The sequence below is a fragment of the Leptodactylus fuscus genome, chromosome 5 (genome assembly GCF_031893055.1).
Source record: "Leptodactylus fuscus isolate aLepFus1 chromosome 5, aLepFus1.hap2, whole genome shotgun sequence".
Classification (NCBI taxonomy): domain Eukaryota; kingdom Metazoa; phylum Chordata; class Amphibia; order Anura; family Leptodactylidae; genus Leptodactylus; species Leptodactylus fuscus.
Window position 1 is genome coordinate 74,161,735 of NC_134269.1, and position 23,396 is coordinate 74,185,130.

Below are 23,396 nucleotides of genomic sequence, written 5' to 3' on the forward strand. Positions count from 1 at the left end.
TTTCCTGGGGTGTCATAGTGGACTTGGTGACCCTCCAGACACGAATTTGGGTTTCCCCCTTAACGAGTTTATGTTCCCCATAGACTATAATGGGGTTCGAAACCCATTCGAACACTCGAACATTGAGCGGCTGTTCGAATCGAATTTCGAACCTCGAACATTTTAGTGTTCGCTCATCTCTAGAAATTAATAAAAATAAAAGAGTCTCTGTGCATTAGGCAAATAGCACTTTAATGAATGTATTTAATATAAAGTACAATGTATTCACAGAACATACTTTTCATGCATTTCTTATAAGCACTTCTGGATGTTTCTCCCGCAGAAGTGGAACTAACTAAACTATTGTTATGAATGTAATTGTTCTAGGAATGCTTCTTTTTATGTTATTAATACTCTATAAGGCAGATTCACTTACTTAGTGAAATGCACTAGAATTAATTTGTGCAGAAAAAAAACTTTCTACATGGTGTGTACCACGTTTATTATATGTTTTAGGCTAAGGCTAGCTTCACATCTGTGTTGGAGCTCTGTCATAGTGTCCATCGAAAATCGTTGAACAAAAAAGTTCCACAAGCCCAACTTTTTTGTCCAAAGATTTCAGTCAAAAAGAACGAACATCCAACAGCCCCCATCATAGTCATTGGGGTCTCTTAGGCTCCACTATTTTAGTGTTAAATCAACACGTTGCCCCTTCAAAGTGAATGAAACACTGTACAAAAAAAAATTAAAAAAATGAACAGCATTTTTGAAAAATGCAGACTGTTAATTTTACCTGGGAAAACTCAGCATTATTTTCCCATAAATAAGGTGGGTTTATCACATTACGCATTTTGGTTACAATTGTTCTGCAGCAGTTCTCTGCTGCATTTCTGAAATGCATGGTCTTAGGCTAAGGCCCCACATTGTGGAAAAGCAGCTTTTTTTTGTTGCAGATTTTGTTGCGGTTTTTTGAGCCAAAGCCAGGAGTGGATTGAGCAGAAGATAAAGGTATAAGAGTTTCCATTATATTCCCCATTTTTTGTAGCCATTTTTGGATTTAGTTAAAAAAAACGCAATAAAAAAAAAGCTGCGTTTCCTCAATGTGGAGCCTCAGATTCTTTTTTACCTCATCTGACAATAGGTATGGTTTACTATGTGGCAGAAAAATTAAATGAATAAATCTATGACTTGGGACAGCTGGCATGCTTGCTAGGTGTAGCTGCTTGACATCCCTAAATAAGACGTCAGTATAGGATCTATTATGTCACTGCCTGTTGTTATAGCACATTTAGTTTGACTTCACTGAACCGTATGCGGCATGGTGGGCATGCCCTGTTGTCTAGTCACTGTGGCTAAAAGTACTTAAATTACTTGAAGCAGAAGCTTTACAATAAACCCCCCGGCTTTACATCTTGGTAATACATTCCCTGGTGTTAGCCACGTAACACATAACTTTATAAAATACTGGATTTGCAATGGTCACCATAATTCATATTGCTACAAGATAGCAGACTGTTTTGTTCCAGGTCTTTAAATGGATTAATGACATTTTACTTTTAGAAACAAATGAGACCCCCAGGTCAGACAGCAGAGACAGTTTCACAGTTTCACTATTAAATGGGGCCCTGGATTTCTTACTTTGTTTTACTCAGTAACCAAATAGCTCCTAATCTTCCATATTAGCTAATGATGAGTATGTTATATTATTATTATGTACACATCTTCATTGGGATATTGATATCTTGTTGCAGCACAGTTTGGATTGGTTTTGTTTTGGCTTTCTGGTTCCCATTTTTGTAAGTAGTTGTTAATTATTATTATTATTATTATATATTATTTTGTACGTAATTAGTAAGTAGTTTTACTTATTGGTATATTCATATTCATTAGTTTTTGAAATAGTTTGTTAGACAAGATGTACAACTTACATTCTATTTTCACTCATCCCCCCCGTGTAAATGTGCAAAATGTTTTACATATTTTTTGCATCAAAAGCCTTTTATTCTTAGGCTTGTTTCTTACGGTTGTATTTCCCAGGTGTAACCCTGCACTGGGAACTGAACTCCCAGCATAATAGTCATAATCATGTTTTAAGATATAGTACAGTATAGACGGCAGGGATACACTTCATACACTGTACATAATATGTATATCCTATATTGTTTACTTTGATACAACACATGGCAGGGTTTGATGCAATTTTAACATAATGTACCTTCAGATCTCCTGAGATGTTTGCCCCTGCAAGAATTCCAGTAGCTGCCGGGAAGAAAATAGCAAAGACAGAGAAAAAGCCTTCACCGTTGCTGAAGTTTGGACCAAAGTTTTCAGCAAATATTGAAGCTAAAATAAAAAGAGTTGATGTTTATTAACCTGCAATATTGGAGCATAAAGATAGCGATCAGTAGAATGGAGACAGGAGAGCTAAGTAACCCATAAAATGGATTTAGTCGTGTCTGTTATAAATGTAGGAATCTGAGTCCATGTATTATTACCCGTGACTAGTGTTTCACTGACTGTAGTTTGTTTCCACATGTTGCCATAAAAGTATTTATGGCTATAATCCATATTCACCCATATTAAAACCCATGAACTCTTGGCGTATTAACACATCAAAATAACCATAATGTTTTGTTAAAGTTTCTACAAATCACAGTTCACACTGCCAAAAAATGAGGCTTTAAACTATGAGGAAGATTCTAGCTCTAAAAACTTGGATTTGTCAATGACTTTACTATGATAGTATTGACTGACTATGACTCATAACACCAGCACGGCTTTTTTTTATTACAGTGTTTTTTAACTATACATATTGCATAGTTAAAATACCTGGTGCCCTCATTTCAATCTTTCTGGTATAATTTCTCTAGTTACCAGTCATCCTTCTTTCTGTAAAACCAGCTTCTTGGACTACTCTACACTCACACTGTGCTTTGGTAGTCTGAGATTATGCCCTTGCCCTCAGTTGGTCCATCCAGGAGTGTGTGGGGAGAGGGGGGATGTCTCAGATTATAAAAGCACAGTCTGTAGCAACTGGTGGTCATGTTACAGAAATGATGTGGGGACTGGTAACTGGAGGAGATGCAACACCGGTATTTTAACTATACATTATACATTGTGAACTGGATGGTGGCTTCACTCCCTGTATACTGCACCTTGGTAATTAAAGAATCCTCTTGCTCTTTTCTCCTCTGTGGTTGGAATAACAGTTCCGATAAAGAAGTTGGCAATGGCAATAAGCAAGATAACCAGCAACACAATTTGAGCCTTGATGAAAGAGAACATTAATGTATAAGATTATATTTGTAGTATCATTTCAATGACTTCAATGCTATCTGTATACCTTCATATTTTGGACATATAACACAAAATATTCATTAACAATGAATTATCAATATTATATTCAGTGGCATGAAAACCGTGGCCCCAAAATACTATGTGTTATTTAGAATAGTGGTATATTTTTTGTGACAGATGGACTTCTAGGCCCCCCTAAGGTTTCTTGGCCCTGTAGGGACTGCTAACTCTGTATACCTCTAGGTCCTCTAAGGTTTCTCGACCCTGTAGGGACTGCTACCTCTGAATACCTCTAGGTCCCCTCAGGTTCCTCGATCCTGTAGGCATTGCTATCACTGTACCCATCCAGGCCCCTCTCAGATTCGTCAAACCTGTAGGGACTTCTACTTCTGCACCTCTTACATAAATTATAAGCTTAGGAAGCAAACATCCGCCATCTGTTTTGGTCCTAGTTTCATATTAATTCTGTTAACTGGTACATGCTACCTAGGCAGAATTGTTTTGTCTTGACAAATGTAATTTCCAGAAAGCGTACTTGTGGGAAAGCGGCATGTTTTGAATTGTTCCTTTTATTCAAATTGTACAATATTTTAGCATTATTTCATTTAAATATATAATATCCAATATTTCAAATACAGTCAGACTTCAGTAGGGAATTCTTCAGTCAATTAGCAAAATGGAAAAAAAAAATAGCATGACAGTTCAAATTATACAGCTGGTATAATACAAAGCCTTTTCCATCAAGCAACTATATGAAAATGTCTATAGACTATAAGGTACGGTAGATATAGAAATAAATACAGACTGTAGCTCACCATATATTTTTTTTTATTCGGACCTTCAGGGGGCACAACCAGCCTCCTCTGGACTCATGGAGTGAAGATACAAATGGAAAAGCGATTAAATAGTCCGCACTGCACTTTTTTTTTGTAATTTTTTATTTTTATTTTTTTAAATGTTGGATTAAAATTAAAATTTTACGGAACTCGTGTGGACTATTTCATCGCTTCTCCATTTGTATGGTAGATATCCTAAGGACAGGTCATCAGTATATTAGTTGGGGTTTAACACCTAGCATCTATATTGGTCAGCTGTTCTCAGTAACTTATGCATAGAGAATGGAGCAGCAAACAGACAGCTAAGATCAGTCTTGGTTACTCGATATGATCCAATTTACTTAAATGATAGCAAAGCTGCAGTGAACAGAGCTGTCTGCTTCCTCTTCTATTCCCTGGGTATCAGCTGCTGAGAACAGTTGATCATTGGTGGTGTCAGACTCCCATGGTCCAGTATTGATGACCTATCCTTAGACTGGGTCATCAATTATTTAGACTGGAAAACACCTTTAAACATGCTACAATCTTTACAGAGTGCTTAGCAGCCAGACCATAGTAATCGCTGGGCCCCATTAGTGGTGACATTTTGCACCAAAAATAAAAATGTTAAAAGTTAACTTTAAATTATTTTCTGAATGCAATGTAAGAGTAAGAAAAGCACTAGAAGATACTAAGCCAAACAGCAGTGGAGTCAGATATAAGCCTGGCCTGTGCGGGATGTCTTTGTCAAAGCCATCCTAGTTGTGCCCCATTTTTAACTAGGGGGTACCTCACAGATTGAAGAGCCCTATCTGTAATGCTACTAGCAAATAATCAGAAGATCTTTAACCACAACATGTATCAGAAATGTTCTAGGTTGATTCATTTCTCAATATATATTATATTTTATTATATTATCTGTTATGTATGGAAATATAGGTACATCAGACATAAATGATATATTTACGTCATACTTACTTATTTCAATGATATTCCAAAAATGTGATGTTTACGTAAGCGGCAGAGGACAAGAGTCATGATTTGATGGTCCATTGTAAGTAGTTAAGTAGTAAAGTTTCAGTTTTATGATCCATTAGCAATTGTGATGCAAAGTTCACATTACCAGACGTCTCCTCAGAAGACTTTCAGTAGTATCTGAACAGTTTATAAATAAACTTATACCGCAGCAATGCTGATTTTTATGATGTGGCCATCATTCCACAGCTGCCTAGATAGTGGCAAGCTGAGGATATGGCCATCATTGCCATGTGCACTATTATATATTATTTCCATATCACCATTTACATTGCCGGTATTGTATTTGGCTTTAAGTACAGTAGGTAAAAGCAAATTCTTGTGTTTCGTCCCCTTACCTTGGCTTCCCATTCCATGCCAGCAACAGAAATGCCAAGCAGTATGATAACCGTTATTGTCCCCACAATCCGAATATCATTCATTTCATCCACCATGATTGCATCGTTGTCCTGTAGTAATGAAGGCAATTGTTTAAAAGCTTTTATCAAAGTCTTGGTTCTGCCAAAGCTAATAAGCCATACACTGTTGACTTTTTAGACTACATTTGTTAGGGAATAGCCAGATGATAATTCCCCAGAAGCTGCTGGTGAACCCTGGAGGGAGGGGCACAAGGGACAGTGAGCCTGAAGCCCCCCGCTTTCCCTTCCTATTGCCAGACCCTATCCTAGGTGATAGGCGACAACCACGAGGACAATCCCTCCCTGAATACGTGAAACACAAAACGCAGACAAGACGTACAACAACAAAGGGAGGTCAGGTAGCCAGGGTTCGGTAACAAGAGAGCGATGCAGTGCAAAATTGGAGTCAAGAGAATAGTCAATAGGAAAGCCAGAGGTCAAGGATAAGCATACAAGTAAATAACAGCAAGCGATACCAGAAAGCAAGGGCAATAACCGGCACCAGTGTGACTGTGAGCCAAGACTAAATAGGGAAGGAAGAACCCGCCCAGAACCTGACAGGAAGAAAAGCTGTCAATCACAGGCAAGACAGATTAACCACTTAATGAACAGAGGAAACCTTGGCAGAAGACGGGTGTGGTGCAAATCCAATTAAGGACTAGAGCCGTGTTCACACAGTGCAACTAAAAACCTTAAGCAAATTGTCAAACTGCACACGCCTCCGGCGCCGCAGCATGCGAGCAGAGGGTGGCGCAGAGGCCCGAACAGGCAGAGATGTTACAACATTCTTGCTAAAAACAATAATTGGCACTTTCATAGGTAAAACCAACTACTTACGGCATATTCTGCATCTGGCATATGTCAGGCATTTTGAGTCAAACAAGGTTGATACTCCCAATCATTTATCCTCCAGAAGAGGGACTGTTGTAAATTTATGGTTATCAAGAAATGAGTTGGTGAAATTGCTCACTTTATGCCTGTTGGGTTCAGTGGACTTAACTGATCTGCAATACTTTTTATTGTGATCACATGCACATTACTAATGACATTGTTTGTATGACATCTTTGTTAGGCTGACCATGCACTTGAAGGGATTATTTAATTTAAAAAAATTATCTGCTGATTCATCCACAGCAGTGCTAAACACTCACTGTTCCCTTGTGCACCCTTTGCTTGGCTTTATTTTTCTTGCGACTTCTTGTATCACTGCTCTTTACATGCAGTGAATCTGTGGACAAACTACACCTCTCCTGATTCAATCTTCCTGCTCTCATTCTTTGTGTATCCCTCCCTTCTCCACTCGCCCCTAAAATAAAATCACCGGACACACGCTACCTGTATGCAAAATCTCCCCCTCGAGTCTGTGTTGTGTAACATTTCTTCTTCAGTCCTTGAAGCACCTTCTCAATTCGGAGAGTGGTGTAGACTAAATACCTATAACAACAGCTCCCTCTTGTAAGGATAAAAGATTAAATCCAAAAGATCAACTGACTGTTGATATCTTGGAAATAATATAGATAGCCCTGCATCTTTGCACCATATGAAATAAGAGAATGTCCTCTTTCTTAAGACACCGAAAGCAAATTTTGTTTAATGTTTTATAATGTCTGAGATATACGATAACTGTTTGACGTGACCCTCCCATATCCTCATTTTTTCTACTACACAACCCCGTACTCCATACCCAGTAACATTCAGTAAGAGACAGAAACAGCTCTCAATACAGAAGCAAGAGAAAGAATAAAGAGATGCAGGATGCAAAATGAGTAAAGGCATACTATAGTAAAGGTCTAGTGGTTCCATATAAATCCACATGAACAGAGATGTAAGTCCATATCTTTATAATTTATTTTAATGACAAATACATTGTGCTATTTATCACTTTGAAAATAGCAGCAGTCTGTCATTGCTTTTGACGTAAGTCAAGAAGGGTAAGAAGGTGGAACATCTACTGGCAGAAGCTGGACGAAAGTAATCAAAAATACCATAATAAAGCAATATACATATATTCCATTAGTTTATTGCCACCAAGAATCATTAACCACGTAAGTAATTCAAGCTAAGCAGAAATACTTAAATCATCTTTCTCAAGGGTCATAGTATTCACCTTTAGAAGGTCCACAACGGTTTCTGAGAAACCAACCACGTACATAGCAACAGCGACAGCATTGGCGAAAGCAAAAATGAGTCCAATGGATCCACCAAATTCTGGTCCTAGGCTTCTGGAAATAAGATAATATGCTCCACCTAAAAGAGGCAATAACTTAGTTCAGCATGGGGATAGATGAGATTTTCAGTTGGTGTCACTCAAATTGTCAATGTTCATGAACAGACCTTATTAGTATTTGGATGCTGCTGGAAATTGTTGGGCTCAAATTTACAATAACAGAATCCAGACAGAATAATAGGCCAATGGCTTTCGTTGAGGTCCTGTGGTATCTGTCATAATGGATCTGACACTGCAGTGCGCTATCCATTTTAAATGGTGACTTCCAGATATGAGTAGAGTCTAACCAACTCAGGTAGGCTTTGTGTACGTAAACACGTCATTAAAGCACCCAACATAGAGCATTAGGGACCATTACAATTTCCAGGTAGAAACATAAGGGAGCTCACAGCTTTCACGTAAACTAGAAAAGAGAATTCCAATAGGCATTTGTCCTCCTGTTCTCCTTGCCATGCCTTCCTACGTCACTAAGTGACCATGCCAGGAAATGACTAATCTATGCTCAGACAGGAGTTCTTTTAAAAGGTTAGGTATTAAAGTTGTTCCCGTTATATTTTTCTTTATTTATTCTGTTAAACATTTATCCATGAAGCAATTTCACATGTAATTGATATTGCCCACAGATATAAACAGAATTTGGTTTGTTCATTGAACTTGAGAATTGGAGGAACCATTACTATCTAAATTTGCATAAAGCACAGAGGTTTCTCTTATTGATATAGACTTGGTTGCCATCAATAGACATGAATTATCAGTAGATTATCTGGTGATTATATAGTTAAACAGAGATTTCCATAAGGGAATTTCTCCATGGCTTGTGGTAGTAATGTACACACTTACCTGTTTTTTGGTATCCATATTCTATTTGTTATTATGGGACATATGAACAAATTATTCCCTGGTTTAATATTACATTAAATTTAGATTTCGATTATAAATAAATAATGATATTTTTTTTGTTTACAAGACTGCTACCATAAAGGAAAGCTACATTAGGGCTCAAGCATAATAAATAATGTAGATAAAAGCTGGAGGTGTTACACTGAGGAACCAGGTCGCCGTCACAGCTACAGATTTTAGCTTTAGTAGGTTTCAGACATTGAGGCCCAGTATGGTTTATTTGGGAATAATCTTTCAATATGACTAGAGTTTGAAAAGTTAAAGTGGTTTGCTTATCATATAAAGAGACGGCATATCAGTAGGATATACCCTCACATTGTGATCAGTGAGTGCGCGATCTCAAGGACATTCCACCAACCTTGAGAATGAAAAGGATATGTGATGGCATACCGCAGCTTCTTCTTTGCCGTTTTTCTCTGCACAATGGCTTCTCAGCCACTCATGGTACAGGCAATTGCAACATGGCATCATTCCATTGAATGGGACCAGTTATAGTACCCTATCCAAAGTTGCGTGGACAGCAGTACTGTGCAGAGAAAACATAGTAAGGGATTCAGCACTAAACCAGTGCTATGTACCCTTCATTATCAGGATTGGTGGGGGTCCTTAGTGATATGCTGGCACTTTATACGATGAGAAAATGGAGAAAAGAAATCAGATATATTGAATGTGAATAGACTCTTTTACACTTACCTTGTTTCAGAAGTGCAACATGAATCCACACATTAGCCCACCAACCAGCCATTCAACCAACAAGCATAAGTGGGTTACATGTGCAATATCCATGTATTTCTATTAAACTTACAGTAAAGCCATCTGGGACATCAGGTTGACAGGTATCATTTGTCAACACTTAAAAAGAACGTAGTCTTACTCGTTTTAATTCCAAGGCACCATCAAGGAACCTGCCATTATTCTTACTTACTTACCTTTGCCGTAATTGGACCTAGTTACTTCTCTCTCATCATCAAAACTATAAAAACTACTAATGTTATACAGTTACATAATGTGGTTGAAAAAAGACAAATGTTCAATAAGTTCAACCAAGGAATGGGAAAGGGCATAACTGAAGGAACGAGTGATGAAAATGAGCATTCTATACCTTTCTATAAGCGTCAATGCTATTTTGCTCTAAAAAGTCAACTGATCCTTTTTTGAAGCTGTCAGTTGTGACTGCTGTGACCAGCTCCTGGGGTAGGCTATTCCACAGATTCACTGCCCTTACAGTGATGAAATTTTGTCGCCACTGGAGATGAAAATTTTTTTCTCCAGACATTGGAAGTGCCCCTTGCCTTCTAAGGGGTGTCTATAAGAAACTGTTTTTTTTTTAATTTTTTTTTGCACAGATCATTTATATATTTATAAAGTTTTATCATCTCTTCCCTTAAATGCTTCTTCACGAAACTAAACAAATGAAACTTATTTAATCTTTCCTTGATTCGGACTGTATAGGGAATAATTCTCATTATGAATACATAGTAACTTTTTGTCATAGGGACATATTAAAATAAAATTTTCTAATATATTGTTATATGAAAAAGTTGTCTTTATTTATTAAAGATTTGTATGTTTTTTGTTCTTTTTTCATAATAATAAAATGTAATATTAGGCAGAAGGGACCTATATACCACACAGTTTTTGAGCCATACTTTAATTTGCCCTTTCCTTCTGTGGTGAATTTTACATTTTTTATTTAGGGTTAGATTATATCATTCACATAGCTGAGGGCTTGTTTTTTTGCAGGGCATATGGTACTTCCTGTTGGCACCATTTGATATACCATAAGACATACAGAAAACAATTCTGAGTTTCACCGTTTTCTTACTGATTTTGGTTTTATGGCATTTACTGGACAATAAAAATGACAGGTTACCTTTAATATATGGATCAGCATAATGACAGTAATACCAACTATGAATAGTTTGTGTAGGGTTTTAACGTCTTTAAAAAAATTAAACCTTTTTCAAATAAAAATTTTGGCCCTGTTTTCTTTAGCTGAGGTTTTTTCATTGATCCCATTATACAGTACATATGAGTTTACTTTTATGAGTTTGCTTTTGAGGGGGTAAAATGACCAAAAATTGTGATTTGTGCATTTTTTTTACATTATAGCATTCACTGTATGAGATAAATGCTTATTATTTTGTCATTTTGGATATGGCAATACCTAATATGTTTTTTTTACTGTTTTATTTCTATTATTAGGTCCTCTAGGGACTGATGTCAATTCAATATAACTGTACTATATAAAAAGAAAGAGCTGAGACCTTCCCAAACTGTGTATAAATGGATATCAAGCATCAATAGTTTTCCCACATATCATTGTCACTCAGACATTTGTCATTGTAGTTTACAGGCACATTTACCTTCACATTCTGTCAAAGTGTCAGTAATTCTAAGCAATGGCTTCAGAAATAATGAAAATGTCTATTTAAACTGCATTGAAATGTACTTACCTCCTCTGACAATGCCATTGGTGCATATAGCTGACATGGAGAGACCAGTGAGTGTGGTTACCACCACACTAAGGGCAATGATAACCACTCCAAGACCTGAAAACAGCAAAAAAACCTAATATTTACCTGCAAACTGTACAAACATTAAATAATGACGTTCCCTGGAATTCAGTCGCAGAAAAAAAAAAGTTCTTCTGATTCCTGAAATGCACTGATATTATAGTCACTTACCTTAGCAATGTCCAATTGTGGTACTGAAGTCAACTATTGCTTCAGCATTGCTAACTGAGCTTTATGCTAAGGCTCCACATAGCGAAATGCAGGATAAAAAAAATAAAAATGCAGTAAAAACGCTTTATCATGAAAGGCATAATACATACCATGGAAACCATATTGGTTATGATGCAGACCGAGACTTAGTTTTTTGTAAAATGGACACCACCTGAAATGTTCTTAGTAACAAATGTGACACTGATAACCATCTTCCATTTTTATGTGACTTACCTCATTCTCATAGGAATAGTATAGATAGTATAGATACATATGATGAGATCATGTTATTATGCCATCTCATTATATGTAGTGAACTAACCAAAAATGCTCTTATAAGTCCAAAGTCAAATTTTTGCCCATCAGAAGGTTTAGGAGAAGACCTGTCACCACCTCCTCAAACTCAATCTTTTTGCATCCTTCAATAGTTGCTGTCTAACTAATTCTGGCACAGCTGGAATGCTATCTAAAGCCCGCTACGGCCCAGAGCAATTTGTGTTGTTAGTTTCAGCAGGCAACATGCTAATTGGGCTCTTTAGTGTCAGGTAGGCGGTCCTGGGAAAGCACAAATAGTTTGGGACCAATCACCTGGCAGTACAGAGTCTAGTTAGCATAATGGGTGCTGAAATTAACAGCAGCTCATTAATGGTGGGGAAGAGAGAAGAAAATCCAAATGTGCGTAAACAGTAAAGCAGATCCCATTAAAAAATGCAAAATGTTGTTGGAATTGGACTCAACCTTTTACATTGTTTCTTGATGGATTTAGGCACCTGTTATCTCCTCCTAGACAACATTACCTGATCATTCCTTGACCTTTATTCTCCATATCCAAAGGACCCAAGAAGACTTTCCAGAACTGAAAACAGATTGGATAGAATCTCCTACCTAACCATGCAATGACTCGATATCTTAAGTATCCTTAACTCTTTACCTCCACGGACAAAACCGTTGGTTGCTATTGCAGAAGTTGACAACCCAGTAATTGTGGTTACCATGGTCGCTAGTAAAATTATGACAACTCCCAGACCTGTTAGTAGTAAAAGAAAATGAAATATTTTATATATGCCTTTTGCCCTTTGATACAATATAACACTGGGAATGATGATGCTAGGAACTTATGAGCCTGGGAAGAAAGGACTGAACTGTTGAGAAGGGCTGTAAAGGAAAGAGTGACTGAATACCAACTTGTGAAGAGCAAAGCCGTACCGCTCACGTAAATCCTGAAATGAAGAACCTAGGAGAAAGCCTTAACTACCCACTGTTGGAAGTATTCGGCCGCGTTTAAAATCCTGAAATAAATTCCTCTTCTTGTCTCATTTTTGCTTTATACTCCGATGCTAAAAAAAGCCTCCGGCAAGTCAAGTATGTGATTACCTTAAAATAATGAGATTCTGAACTGGCAGCGACCTTTAGAACGTTCATGGCTCATATTTTATTACCTCCACTGACACATCCATTTGTGGCAATTGCAGAGGTGGACAGGCCAGTTATAGTAGTTACTGTCACAGCTAACCCGATGATAATGACACCAAGACCTCAGTGGAAAGAGAAAAATGCAGTCTGTTAACTATTAAAACATACTTCCACTTGAGCCTTGTCTAGAGTATCCCCCTCCAATAACTCTCTACAGCCTTCACTATGCTCACATTCAAGGTACACAAGGCACAAGAAACCTCAGAGTCCCAAACAGGACGTGCAATGATACTATAGTAATACCTGAAATAAATGATTCTGATCATACCCACCATGAGAACTGAATTTATAACTAGAAAGTGACAAGCAATAGCGAATCCCATCCACACATTGCAGAAAAATATGCGCAGATTTACAAAACCATTGAGCTTTTTGGAAATCGCAGCATGTCAATTACACCCTATAGGTATTATTAATGCAGAAAGTCCGCAGAGGAAAACTCTGTGAAACTGTGATGCTTTTCCACCGCGTTTTTTTCTGGCAGCGCTTTTTTGTTGTAGTCCACTACATGGGGCCTTAGCCTTTAGGTTGGGCTAAAGCTAAAATTAATGTGAGACTGGCAAGTTCAACAGGAACAGCCAACCATGCAATGTGTACTGAGCGCCCTCACTCTCCTACAACAAGATGCATACAGATGACACCTGAGCAGTTGTAACACCCACTGAAATTATTGGGTGCTCAAGGGTCCATTCACATGGAGGAAAATGGTGAGGAATTTTTTGTGGAATTTTCCACATGGAAAAAAAGCCTCCCATTGAATTCAATGGGTTCTGCAAGCTTTTTGTTCCACTAGTGGAATTTTCCGCTAGTGGAAAATTCCGCTAGTGGAATAAAAAGCTAACAGAACCCATTGAAATCAATGGGAGGATTTTTTTTCAGCGTGGAAAATTCCACACCAAATTCCTCACCATTTTCCTCTGTGTGAATGGACCCTAAGGGGATCCGTTTGTGGCTGAGGCTAAACATTGCGGAAACATTTTAAAAAAAAAATGTTGCATTTTACAGTCTCTGAAACTAAGGATTTATTCACATGATGGAATTGGGCATTGATTTTAAAATGGATTCCACCTCAAAATCAGCACCAAATTTCATGCTGAATCTCCCTCCTCAAGACTATCCTCTGATCAGGACCATTCATCCAAGCCTAATGAAGCCTAAAACCTGTGGCAGAGGCCCAGAAAGTGGAGAGGAAGTTGATGTGGAAGTGCAACTCAAATTCCTATTCATTTTACACCATATGAACATATTCTAAATGAGAACAGAAAACTGGAGAACTAAATGCAGATGTGAATGTAGCCTAAGTCCTCTCCCCATTGATAACACATGTAAATTCAGCTAAACTGAGCATCATGTGCATGGCGGAGATGGGACAGATAGTTGTAGTTGTAACAAGCATTTGCTATTTGAAGTGTATGGCCAGCTTAAGAAATTGATACGATTGTATCTAGTCTAGATAAGGCTTTATGAGCATCAGTTGTGAATTTCTACAATGTGTCTGTCTGAAATCTAAAGTGTTTAGGCTCACAGAGAATTGACTAGACTGGATACAATTGTATCTACTTCTCAACTTTTGCAATTCAACAGGTGAATTCCAGGGCCAGATGCCTAGAAATCGCAGCTGAAAAAGCCAGTCGGCTTTGTGACTCAACATGTGTAGCCTTCGCCTATGTCTGTTTTGGCTTGTTTAAAGTTATGAGAATAAACTGGGATGCAAGGAATTTTACAAATGAGTATCCCCCAAGGATCATGGGATTATAATTGTCTATGAGAGATTTAGTTATTAATTATTTGTTTTTAATTCTAATAAATAAGCATAAAGTGTTATGCAAACATCAAATTCTATATTTAATAATCCTCACTCACAATATCTATGACAGTATCGACTCTAAACAGAGCTCTGCGCACGGGACAGCTACAATATTATCATCTTAAAACATACTGCACCCGCCGTGTAAACATAATCTTAAGCAATCTAAACCAAACGGCCACAGGACTGTATACATGTTTGAAGGCTGAACTATTACAGGTTCAAAGCAATTTCAATAAAAAATAAACTTCCCCACAAATCCACAGGGAGAGGAACTGCCAACACAGTCCTGTTCATAAAAGACGGCAAATGTTCATGTTAAATTAAGAACTATATGAGATGTTTACTACTAATATAAGCTGATCTGAGTCACATCTAACAATTCCATCACAGCATACATGATAAATAACTTCTACGAGGAATACCCTTCTGGCTTTTCTCACACCTGAGAGCAAAGTAATACTTCTTAATGACCCAAATAAGTTACCAAACTGCCCTTAGAAAGCTAATTGTGCATGAAAGCCCTAAGCAAAGAATTGGCAGGTTTCAAAATGCTCCCTTTTTATGGCAGGACCGAGACGTGGCTGTACCCCTGTGGCTATAAGGTTTCATTTGATATGCATCATAAAATCACCGAGCGCTTATTTGTCAGGCACAACATATGCTAAAGTGCAGGCCAGAGAAAATGAGAATTTTTCAATTGGTAATATTTGTCTTTGGTAAGAAACAATCTTTCTATACATCCCAAATGACCCAATTCTGTTTTACAGCTCCGGCATAAGCTATTCTCATTAAGTGAATGATGAGCGCACAATTAAAAAGTGCCAGTGGGTAAGACTGTCCTTATGCCACAATCGCGGCACACTGTGCAATTAGGAGGATGTATGGGCCAGAGCCTGCGTCTCATGACTAAGGTCACAACGGAGGTTTCTTCATCACAGATTGAGAAATTCATTCTCCTGTATATGGACAAAGGGCTCCTTCAGTGAATTTCTCATGTGGCATTATGAACTTTTTCCATTTTTTAACACAGACTTAGCATAAGTCCCTTTGATGTTCTAAATATATTATACTAGCCAGTAGAGGGTTACCGCTCAGCAAATAAGAATCATTTACAAAACTGCCAAAACCTAGTCAAAGGACCGATGCCATTCTGGGAAGTTGTTGATTTTTTGCCCAGTCGTAAGCTACGTTCACATCTGTGTTTGCATTTCTAGTTTTCTGTTCTGACAAGTAAATCACCAATGGTGTCCATCTTTATTCTGGGAAAATACTGCCGCAGGTTACACTATTTTTGCCAGCATTTACAACAAAATCTGCAAATGAGAATCCCAATAGAGCCTGAGTTGTAGATGTGAACATGGCCTTAGAAACAGCGATATGAGTTCAGCACTCTTGCAGTGCAGTATCAGGGCTCTTTTGCATCTGTATCTTTTGGGGTATAACCTTTTTAACTGTACTTTTTTTACTATTCATTGTTTCCCCCTATTTATTATTCACTTTTGTATTCATCAATAATAATTAGAATAAATGTCATTGATTTCTATTTAGTTTAATGAGATATATCATTTAGATTGTGAGCCCTACTTGGGGCAGTTAGTGATGACAATGTCTGTAAAATGCTGCAGAATATGCTGGTGCCATGTACACAGGAGGAAAGAAAGGAAGAAATAGTGAGGGTGCATTCACATGGAGGAAAATGCAAGAAAGGACCGAGTTTGTCGATTTGTAATTCCAAATCGACAAACTCGGTCCTTTCTTGCATATTTACACACCCACGGGGTGTGAGGCACCTCGCAGCTGTATCCAACTATAGGATCCCTGTCCAGTGATCCTGTTGTTTTATGAAGTGTTGTGTATCCACACAACCTTTGAAGGTGAGCCTATATTGTAAATTCACCAAAATATTAACTATACAGATCTACACTACGGTCTGCTCGGTGTCTTTTTCTTTCTTCTTTTTGAGACATGGAAGAAAATGGCGCTGAATTTGGTGTCGAATCCATGTCAGATTCAGTGCTGAAAAAAGGCCTTCCATTGACTTCAATGGGTTCCTAGCAGTATCTGACGTGGATTCCACACCAAATTCAGAGCCATTTTGCTCTGTATGAATGCACTCTAAGGGTCCTATACTGCATGAACTGACCTGTCCAGACTAGGAGAGATTCAGACAGAATCTGTAAGCACAATGGCACATATGAGTACAAATTTACTGTGAAGCTATCCTTGGTATATCTATTGCACAAAAATGTCTAAATCAAAAAGTCCAAAGCAAAAAGTAAGTGCTGCAATATGATGGGTGACTTACTGAACAAGCTGATGGATTCCAACATGTACTAGTTCAGTTTTACATGCAAGAACACAATGTGACTGTAAGTTACTCGTATATTTATTATCTTGCATCCAATAAAATGTCAAGGGGAGTAAAGCATAGTCTAACATACAACAGCATACACAGAAAACATGATATAAAACACCTAACATGCTGGCAAATGTTGATGTATGGCTTTAAATTAAAAGACCATATAACATTGATAACATTATATTTCTTAATTACTGTCATTGAGCGTGAGTAATGAGTATCACAAGGAGAAGCTGTCCCAGGAAAGCAACGTAATAGCCCGTAATAATGTAGTAAGTCTTCAATATTATGATCATGAATGAAATCGTATGGTTATAGTTTTATAGTGCAATCATAATTCAAGGGGTTATTCAGTTTATGGGAGAAAAGAATTAAAGCGCCACAAATATTCTTAAAACAAACTGCACAACACTACAAAAATCTCACTACACATCTCTTCTATACCCTGCTGATCCAACATATAGATTCTACAACAGACCCTATGTCTTTGTTTACAAGAAGCCCACAGGTGACCGCTGCAGACAACTAGTGGCCACTTCAGTCACGTGTCACACTTATGGCATCACCACTCCGTGGCCTTAGCCTACAGGTGTTATCCAGGACTATGATACTGAACTCCACTTCCTATTCTCAGGAAGTGACATCATGTCCATGGCCACATGAATAGGACTGAGCTGCAGTATGGCCATTTGACCAATGGACATGATGTCACTTCTTAAGAAGAGGGAGTGAAACTCAGTATCATAGTCCTGAATTACATATTTAATACTTTAATAATATGCAAGCGTAGCAACTTCAGTTTTTCTGGTTGAAAGTAGTAGAATTAATGTCTAGGGTTATGTGCCACATCTGTTCATCTGTTTACTGGTTAAAGCCTTGGTGATAATCTAATTTAACTATGTATATTCAAAAGGTTAAAAAGATAGAACACGTTCTGCTAAATGCTACAAAAATACATTTTATATTGTATAGGTAGGACTTGTTTCCATGACGTGTATACCTTGGCATCCCCAATGAGATCATTGTACATTTTTTGCTTCAATGGGGAAGTTGCTAGCTTATAGTAAGTAAAATGACGCTTGGAAGTGGCACAAGCTTGGGATCTGTAATTGACATGGCACATTAGGTCCCAGCAGGTCTTCTATCATGGTTAGTTGATTTCAAGGCAAGAAGGGTTTTGTGCAGTTATCTGAACATAATTGGCAAGTGGATGCAGCCTAATTAATCAAGGCTCAGTTCACACCATGTCTAGGGTGAATGATCAGCATATATGCCGTGAAATTCATCCAACCTACATGTCTAACATGTATTAATGACTAAAGACTTTCATTAGGTAGACATATGTCTACAGAGTGTTTTTCAGGCATAAGTTGGGCTGATCTATCTATCTATCTATCTATCTATCTATCTATCTATCTATTATATTTATTTGTATTTTTTTTTTAATTATTATTTAAAAGTGCTGTTAGTTGGGCCATAAACATAACAAAAGATTACTCTACATTTTCCTATACCTGAGCCAGTCATGGGCCTCAGTGGTTACCTCTTCACAAACAGCATGTCACAGCAGTCGCGTGGTATTTGTGAAGAGGTCACATCTAAGGCCTGTGATTGGCCACAGTGGTCCTTTTGTCACTGGTGACATCAGCCATGGATGCTGAATACAAAACAAGAGCGCTGCTGCCTCTGTAATCAGGGTCTGGGGGATAGGTGAGTAAAATGTTAGGTTTATGAGCCCACTAGCAGCCATCTTAAATAATTAAAAAATGTTTTGGACAACCCCTTTAATGCTATTGTAGTTGGAGTTGCAGTTCCTATTATTTCTTATAAATGCATAAAAAAAAAAACATAAAAAAGCATTCAATGTATTGTAGTTATTCTTTTACAAGCTGGAGACAACTATTACCATTTGCATACATTATAAGTTATTTGCCAATTCTTCCAGAAGCTCCTGGATGTTCCAGAAAAAAAAGGGGTGACCTCCCTGACTCCTGGAAGATAAGTCAAATCTCCTGAGCTGCCAGGATAGCAGTCACTTTATATGGGCACTATATGTGCTGACCATGTCCAAAAAGGGGCATGGCCATCATAATTAATGCCCATGTCAGAAGGGCATTGTGACATTCAAAAGATGGTATAGCACTGTCCAGAAGGTATGAGACCATACACATAGGAGATTTAACCTACAAATGTAGTGGCGCACTCCACATGGTGGTCTCCCACACAACTTCAACTCAATGTTGGTGAATATTTGTTTTTTGAGATGTTTGCGTGGTAACTGAAGAGACACTATGTAAGTATTCTCTCTAAACTCACTGTTATTCCCTAGTAGCCATAAAAAACTGTACTGTGCTTTGTATTGCATCTCCTAGACTTCTAAACTCAGAGAAACAGAACAAAATACAGGCTCACAGTTTGGGGAATTAGTGCAGGGAATGAAAGTAAGTTCAGAGATAATAATTCATCTTCTGAATCTGTGTCTCTGTCTATTCATGCATTATACAATACAAATATACACTTACCGATTCCTGCTTGACCAACAATCCATGAAAGACGAATGAAAAGCATCACACCCCATATATTTAACATGCATCTGACCTATTAAGAAATAGAGAACTATATAAATATAGTTACAGATAAATGATTGTATTTTACTCACTATAGAATTCTCTGTTATTAGAAAATATGGTGGTTGAACATATTGATACACATGGAATGATTTTTGCAAATAAAGATATCTAAAACATCATAGTTTGACTCTAAAATAAAATAATTACTTGGAGATACTTTTCTTTACATATGTCATATAGTAATATGTATTTCATACTGCATTTTATATAATAATATGTATTTCATTTATATGTGGAAACGGACTGCAGGCTTTCCACACTAAGATGTGAGACACGTGACATGCATGAGTTAATTCAAGTATTTACAAAGCTATATCTGCATTGTATGTATGGTAACTATTGGAGTGTTCTTTACTGTGTTGCTCGTAAGGATGTTTTTTAATAACCCACACACTGTTGATAAGTGGTGGTATCTGCTTTCAATGTGTTTGTACATTAGGTTGTCAACGCACCAGAACACCTTTTATCCATCCAAATTTTACAAATCCTCCCTTTTCTTGTTCTTCTTCGTTCTGATTTTCATCGCCCAATGCACCTTCTCCATTGGAAACTGAGCCAGGAGTCACTGCAACATCCTTTATAATGAAGAATAAAATTAATGTGCATACATTGAATAATAGGGCCACTATAGTAGTATAGTATAGCAGTGGGTTTAAAAAAAATGTATTTTCAAGTTCAAGCTTTTTCAGATGCAGCTATATAAGTCTAATGAAGATAAAAAATTAAAATAATATCGAGATACTAGCAGCAACTCCCTAATATGTTATTGCTCAGATTATTGATAGTGACAGTAATTTGACAAAATGTCAGTCTTTCCTGTCCTACAAATCCATTAGCAAGCTCTTAAGAAACATAATTGAGTTCTATGGAACTGTGATAGAATACAGTTAATTTTCATTTAACATTTTCATGTGATCCAAACAATGATGCCCTAAATCTTATTTATCATCTTTACTGCAACATTTGCAGTGATCTTACTGGATTTTAGTTAGTGCTCTTTATTGAAGTTCACCTTGATCTGCAATGTCTAGGGACAGAGAACTGGCTTTGTTTGGAGTTTGTTTTTCAGTGAGAAACAAGGTGATCATATGTATTACAACATTAAAAGGCTCTATAAGCTCAAACCACTAGAGATGAGAGAACAGTAAAATGTTCGAGGTTCGATATTCGTTTCGAGTAGCCCCTCAATATTCGACTACTCAAATCGAATATCGAACCCTATTATAGTCTATGGGGGGAAAATGCTCATTTCAGGGGTAGGCAACGTTCGATCAAATTATACTTACTAAGTCCACAAGTGAGGGTCGGGCTGGATCCTCCGAGAAGTCTTCTCCTTGCAGCGTCCCCGCATCATCTTCCAGCTCTGAATTCACTCTGCCAGGCATCGGGCCTAGGCAGAGCCGACTGCGCATGCCCGCACTACAAGCGGACATGCGCAGTCGGCTCTGCCCAGGCCCGATGCCTGGCAGAGTGAATTCAGAGCCGGAAGACTCCGCGGGGAAGCTGCACGGAGAAGACTTCTAAAGGTAAGAGAAGAACCAGCGTTGATTGGCCGACTGTATAGCATTCGGCCAATCAATGCTGGTTCTGCATCAAACTTTTACATTCGAATAACGAGTGGTACTCGATCGAGTACGAGTATTTCGAATACCGTAGTATTCGATCGAATACCTACTCGATCGAGTACTACTCGCTCATCTCTACAAACCACATTTGTACATACACATCAATTCAAATAGCTGAATACATCAAGTATTTTCCAAACAAAAAGACAAGTTTTACTATAAGACGCCCCCTGGTTTAGACAAGAAAAATTAGGAAAAAAACAATTTTCTAATGTGGCATTATATTGTGTTCGGGTGGCACTAACATGGCACAATACTGTGTATAGGGACACTATGGAGCATTATACTGTGGGTAGGGGGCATAAATGATTATTATATTGTGGGTGGGGACATTAAGGAGCATTAATCCATTGTGAACTGGATTGTCATGCAGCACTGGGGTCCTGGGTTCAAATATGACAATGAACAACATCTGCATAGAGTTTGTATGCTGTATGTTTGTATTCACACTCTAAAAAATTAGTGATTATTCCTATGTAGAATTTTGTTCATCCCATTGGGAACTGGGACTCTCCTGTCTAGAGCTGAACAAATTATTAACACTAAACAAGTCACAAGAAAATTAAAAGTTAATTAAAAATAAAAATTGCTACAAAACACATAATTATATAGAAATAGAAGCGTAAGCACACAAGCACAACTCTCATTACTGCCACAGTGTCAACCATAACAGTAGCAAGACACAGTAGAAAAATACACCCATGTGAGCTTACTATCTAAAGGATTATATATTATATAGATTATGGAGCTAGGTGACTATATTAAAATGTAGAAGAGATCACAAAAAGAGATTGAAGTGAATTATTAGCCCAGAGAGCTATGAAATACCTGATAGATTGTACACTGTTTTGATAGCATTATGCTTCATTTCACAGAGAAGATAAAAACATAGCAAAAGTCTTTTCTCTGCAGGATATAAACTGGGCTAGAGTAAATTAAAACACATACATAGCAGCAGCAAAAAAAGGAGCAACATTTCTGCAAAAGGCTGAAAGATTATTTCTCTATTTGGAATATTGATGCAGAGCAGGTGCCACATGCTTACGGACTATATACAGTATATATAAATGTATATAATATATATACATATATAAATATAAATTCTGTACAAGGTAGCATAATATTTAGTAGGGCTGGCCATACACATTTGATCATTTCTACCAGATACTACCATAATTGACTATAGGTTCTGACAATCTGTGTGGGTGGGCCGCCAGCTTTCACCCTATGTCTGTGTTGAAGATAATAAAGATCAGGTGTATAGTATTATAACATTTCTGATAAATTGTTATTCTCCAGACTAGTGGAGCTGAATGTGTCGGGCATCTGCTTATTACTTATTCACGGCTATAAACCTGAATGTTTGATCACTGGATTTCTGCTAGTTAGCAGTGCAGATAAATGGACTTTGGAATACTAAACAAAGAGAAACTCCTATGTCTAGCCAGTCATTGCTTGGGATGTATTTGCAGAGCAGGGAAGCAGAGGCTCTAAATTTTGAGAAACTCTGGGCAATTGCCTTTTGCCCTAATTACAATGATTGCCTGTGTATATGTTGATCAGCTATAGTGATTAAGTAAATAACATTAGTTATCTTGAGAATATGGCACCTGTCAATGGTGGTATATCTAACCCTTCGTTCACATCTGCGTTTGGTAATCCATTCAGGGAGTCCGCATGGGGACCCCCCAAATGGAATCCCAAACACAATTGCAAGTGCTGTGCAGTAAAAGCACACGGACCCCATAGACTATAATGGGGTCCGTGTGCTTGCCGCATGCTGCCTGCTCGAACCATGTGGACAGGAAAGTAGATTGTGAACTAATTTCCTGTCCGCATGTTCTGTGCAGAGATCTTGTGGCAAGCACACGGACCCCATTATAGTCTATGGGGTCCGTGTGCTTTTACTACACAGCGCTTGAAATTGTGTTTGGTATTCCGTTCGGGGGGATCCCATGAATACCAACGCAGATGTGAATGAGGCCTTAGGCAGCAAATGAACAACCTATTCTCAATGTTATGTGATGGAAGCAGAAAGAATGGCCAAGTGTAAGCATTTGAGTAACTTTGATTGGCCAAATTACATTGGCTAGACAATTTCTAGTAGGGAATAGAGATGAGC

At 37.8% G+C, this 23,396-nt stretch overlaps 1 protein-coding gene across 1 annotated transcript in view; it reads right to left on the minus strand.

Moving 5' to 3' along the window:
• The window catches only part of SLC12A1 (solute carrier family 12 member 1), an 86,713-nt gene that overhangs the window by 57,191 nt on the left and 6,126 nt on the right, over nucleotides 1-23,396 (minus strand). Inside the window, exons 2-8 of the mRNA XM_075273442.1 lie at nucleotides 20,102-20,224; nucleotides 19,542-19,617; nucleotides 11,108-11,203; nucleotides 7,632-7,771; nucleotides 5,465-5,575; nucleotides 3,135-3,246; nucleotides 2,195-2,322 (exon numbers count right to left, since the gene is read on the minus strand). Coding sequence (XP_075129543.1) covers nucleotides 2,195-2,322; nucleotides 3,135-3,246; nucleotides 5,465-5,575; nucleotides 7,632-7,771; nucleotides 11,108-11,203; nucleotides 19,542-19,617; nucleotides 20,102-20,224 — 786 coding nt within the window. The remainder of the gene's footprint in view (nucleotides 1-2,194; nucleotides 2,323-3,134; nucleotides 3,247-5,464; nucleotides 5,576-7,631; nucleotides 7,772-11,107; nucleotides 11,204-19,541; nucleotides 19,618-20,101; nucleotides 20,225-23,396) is intronic.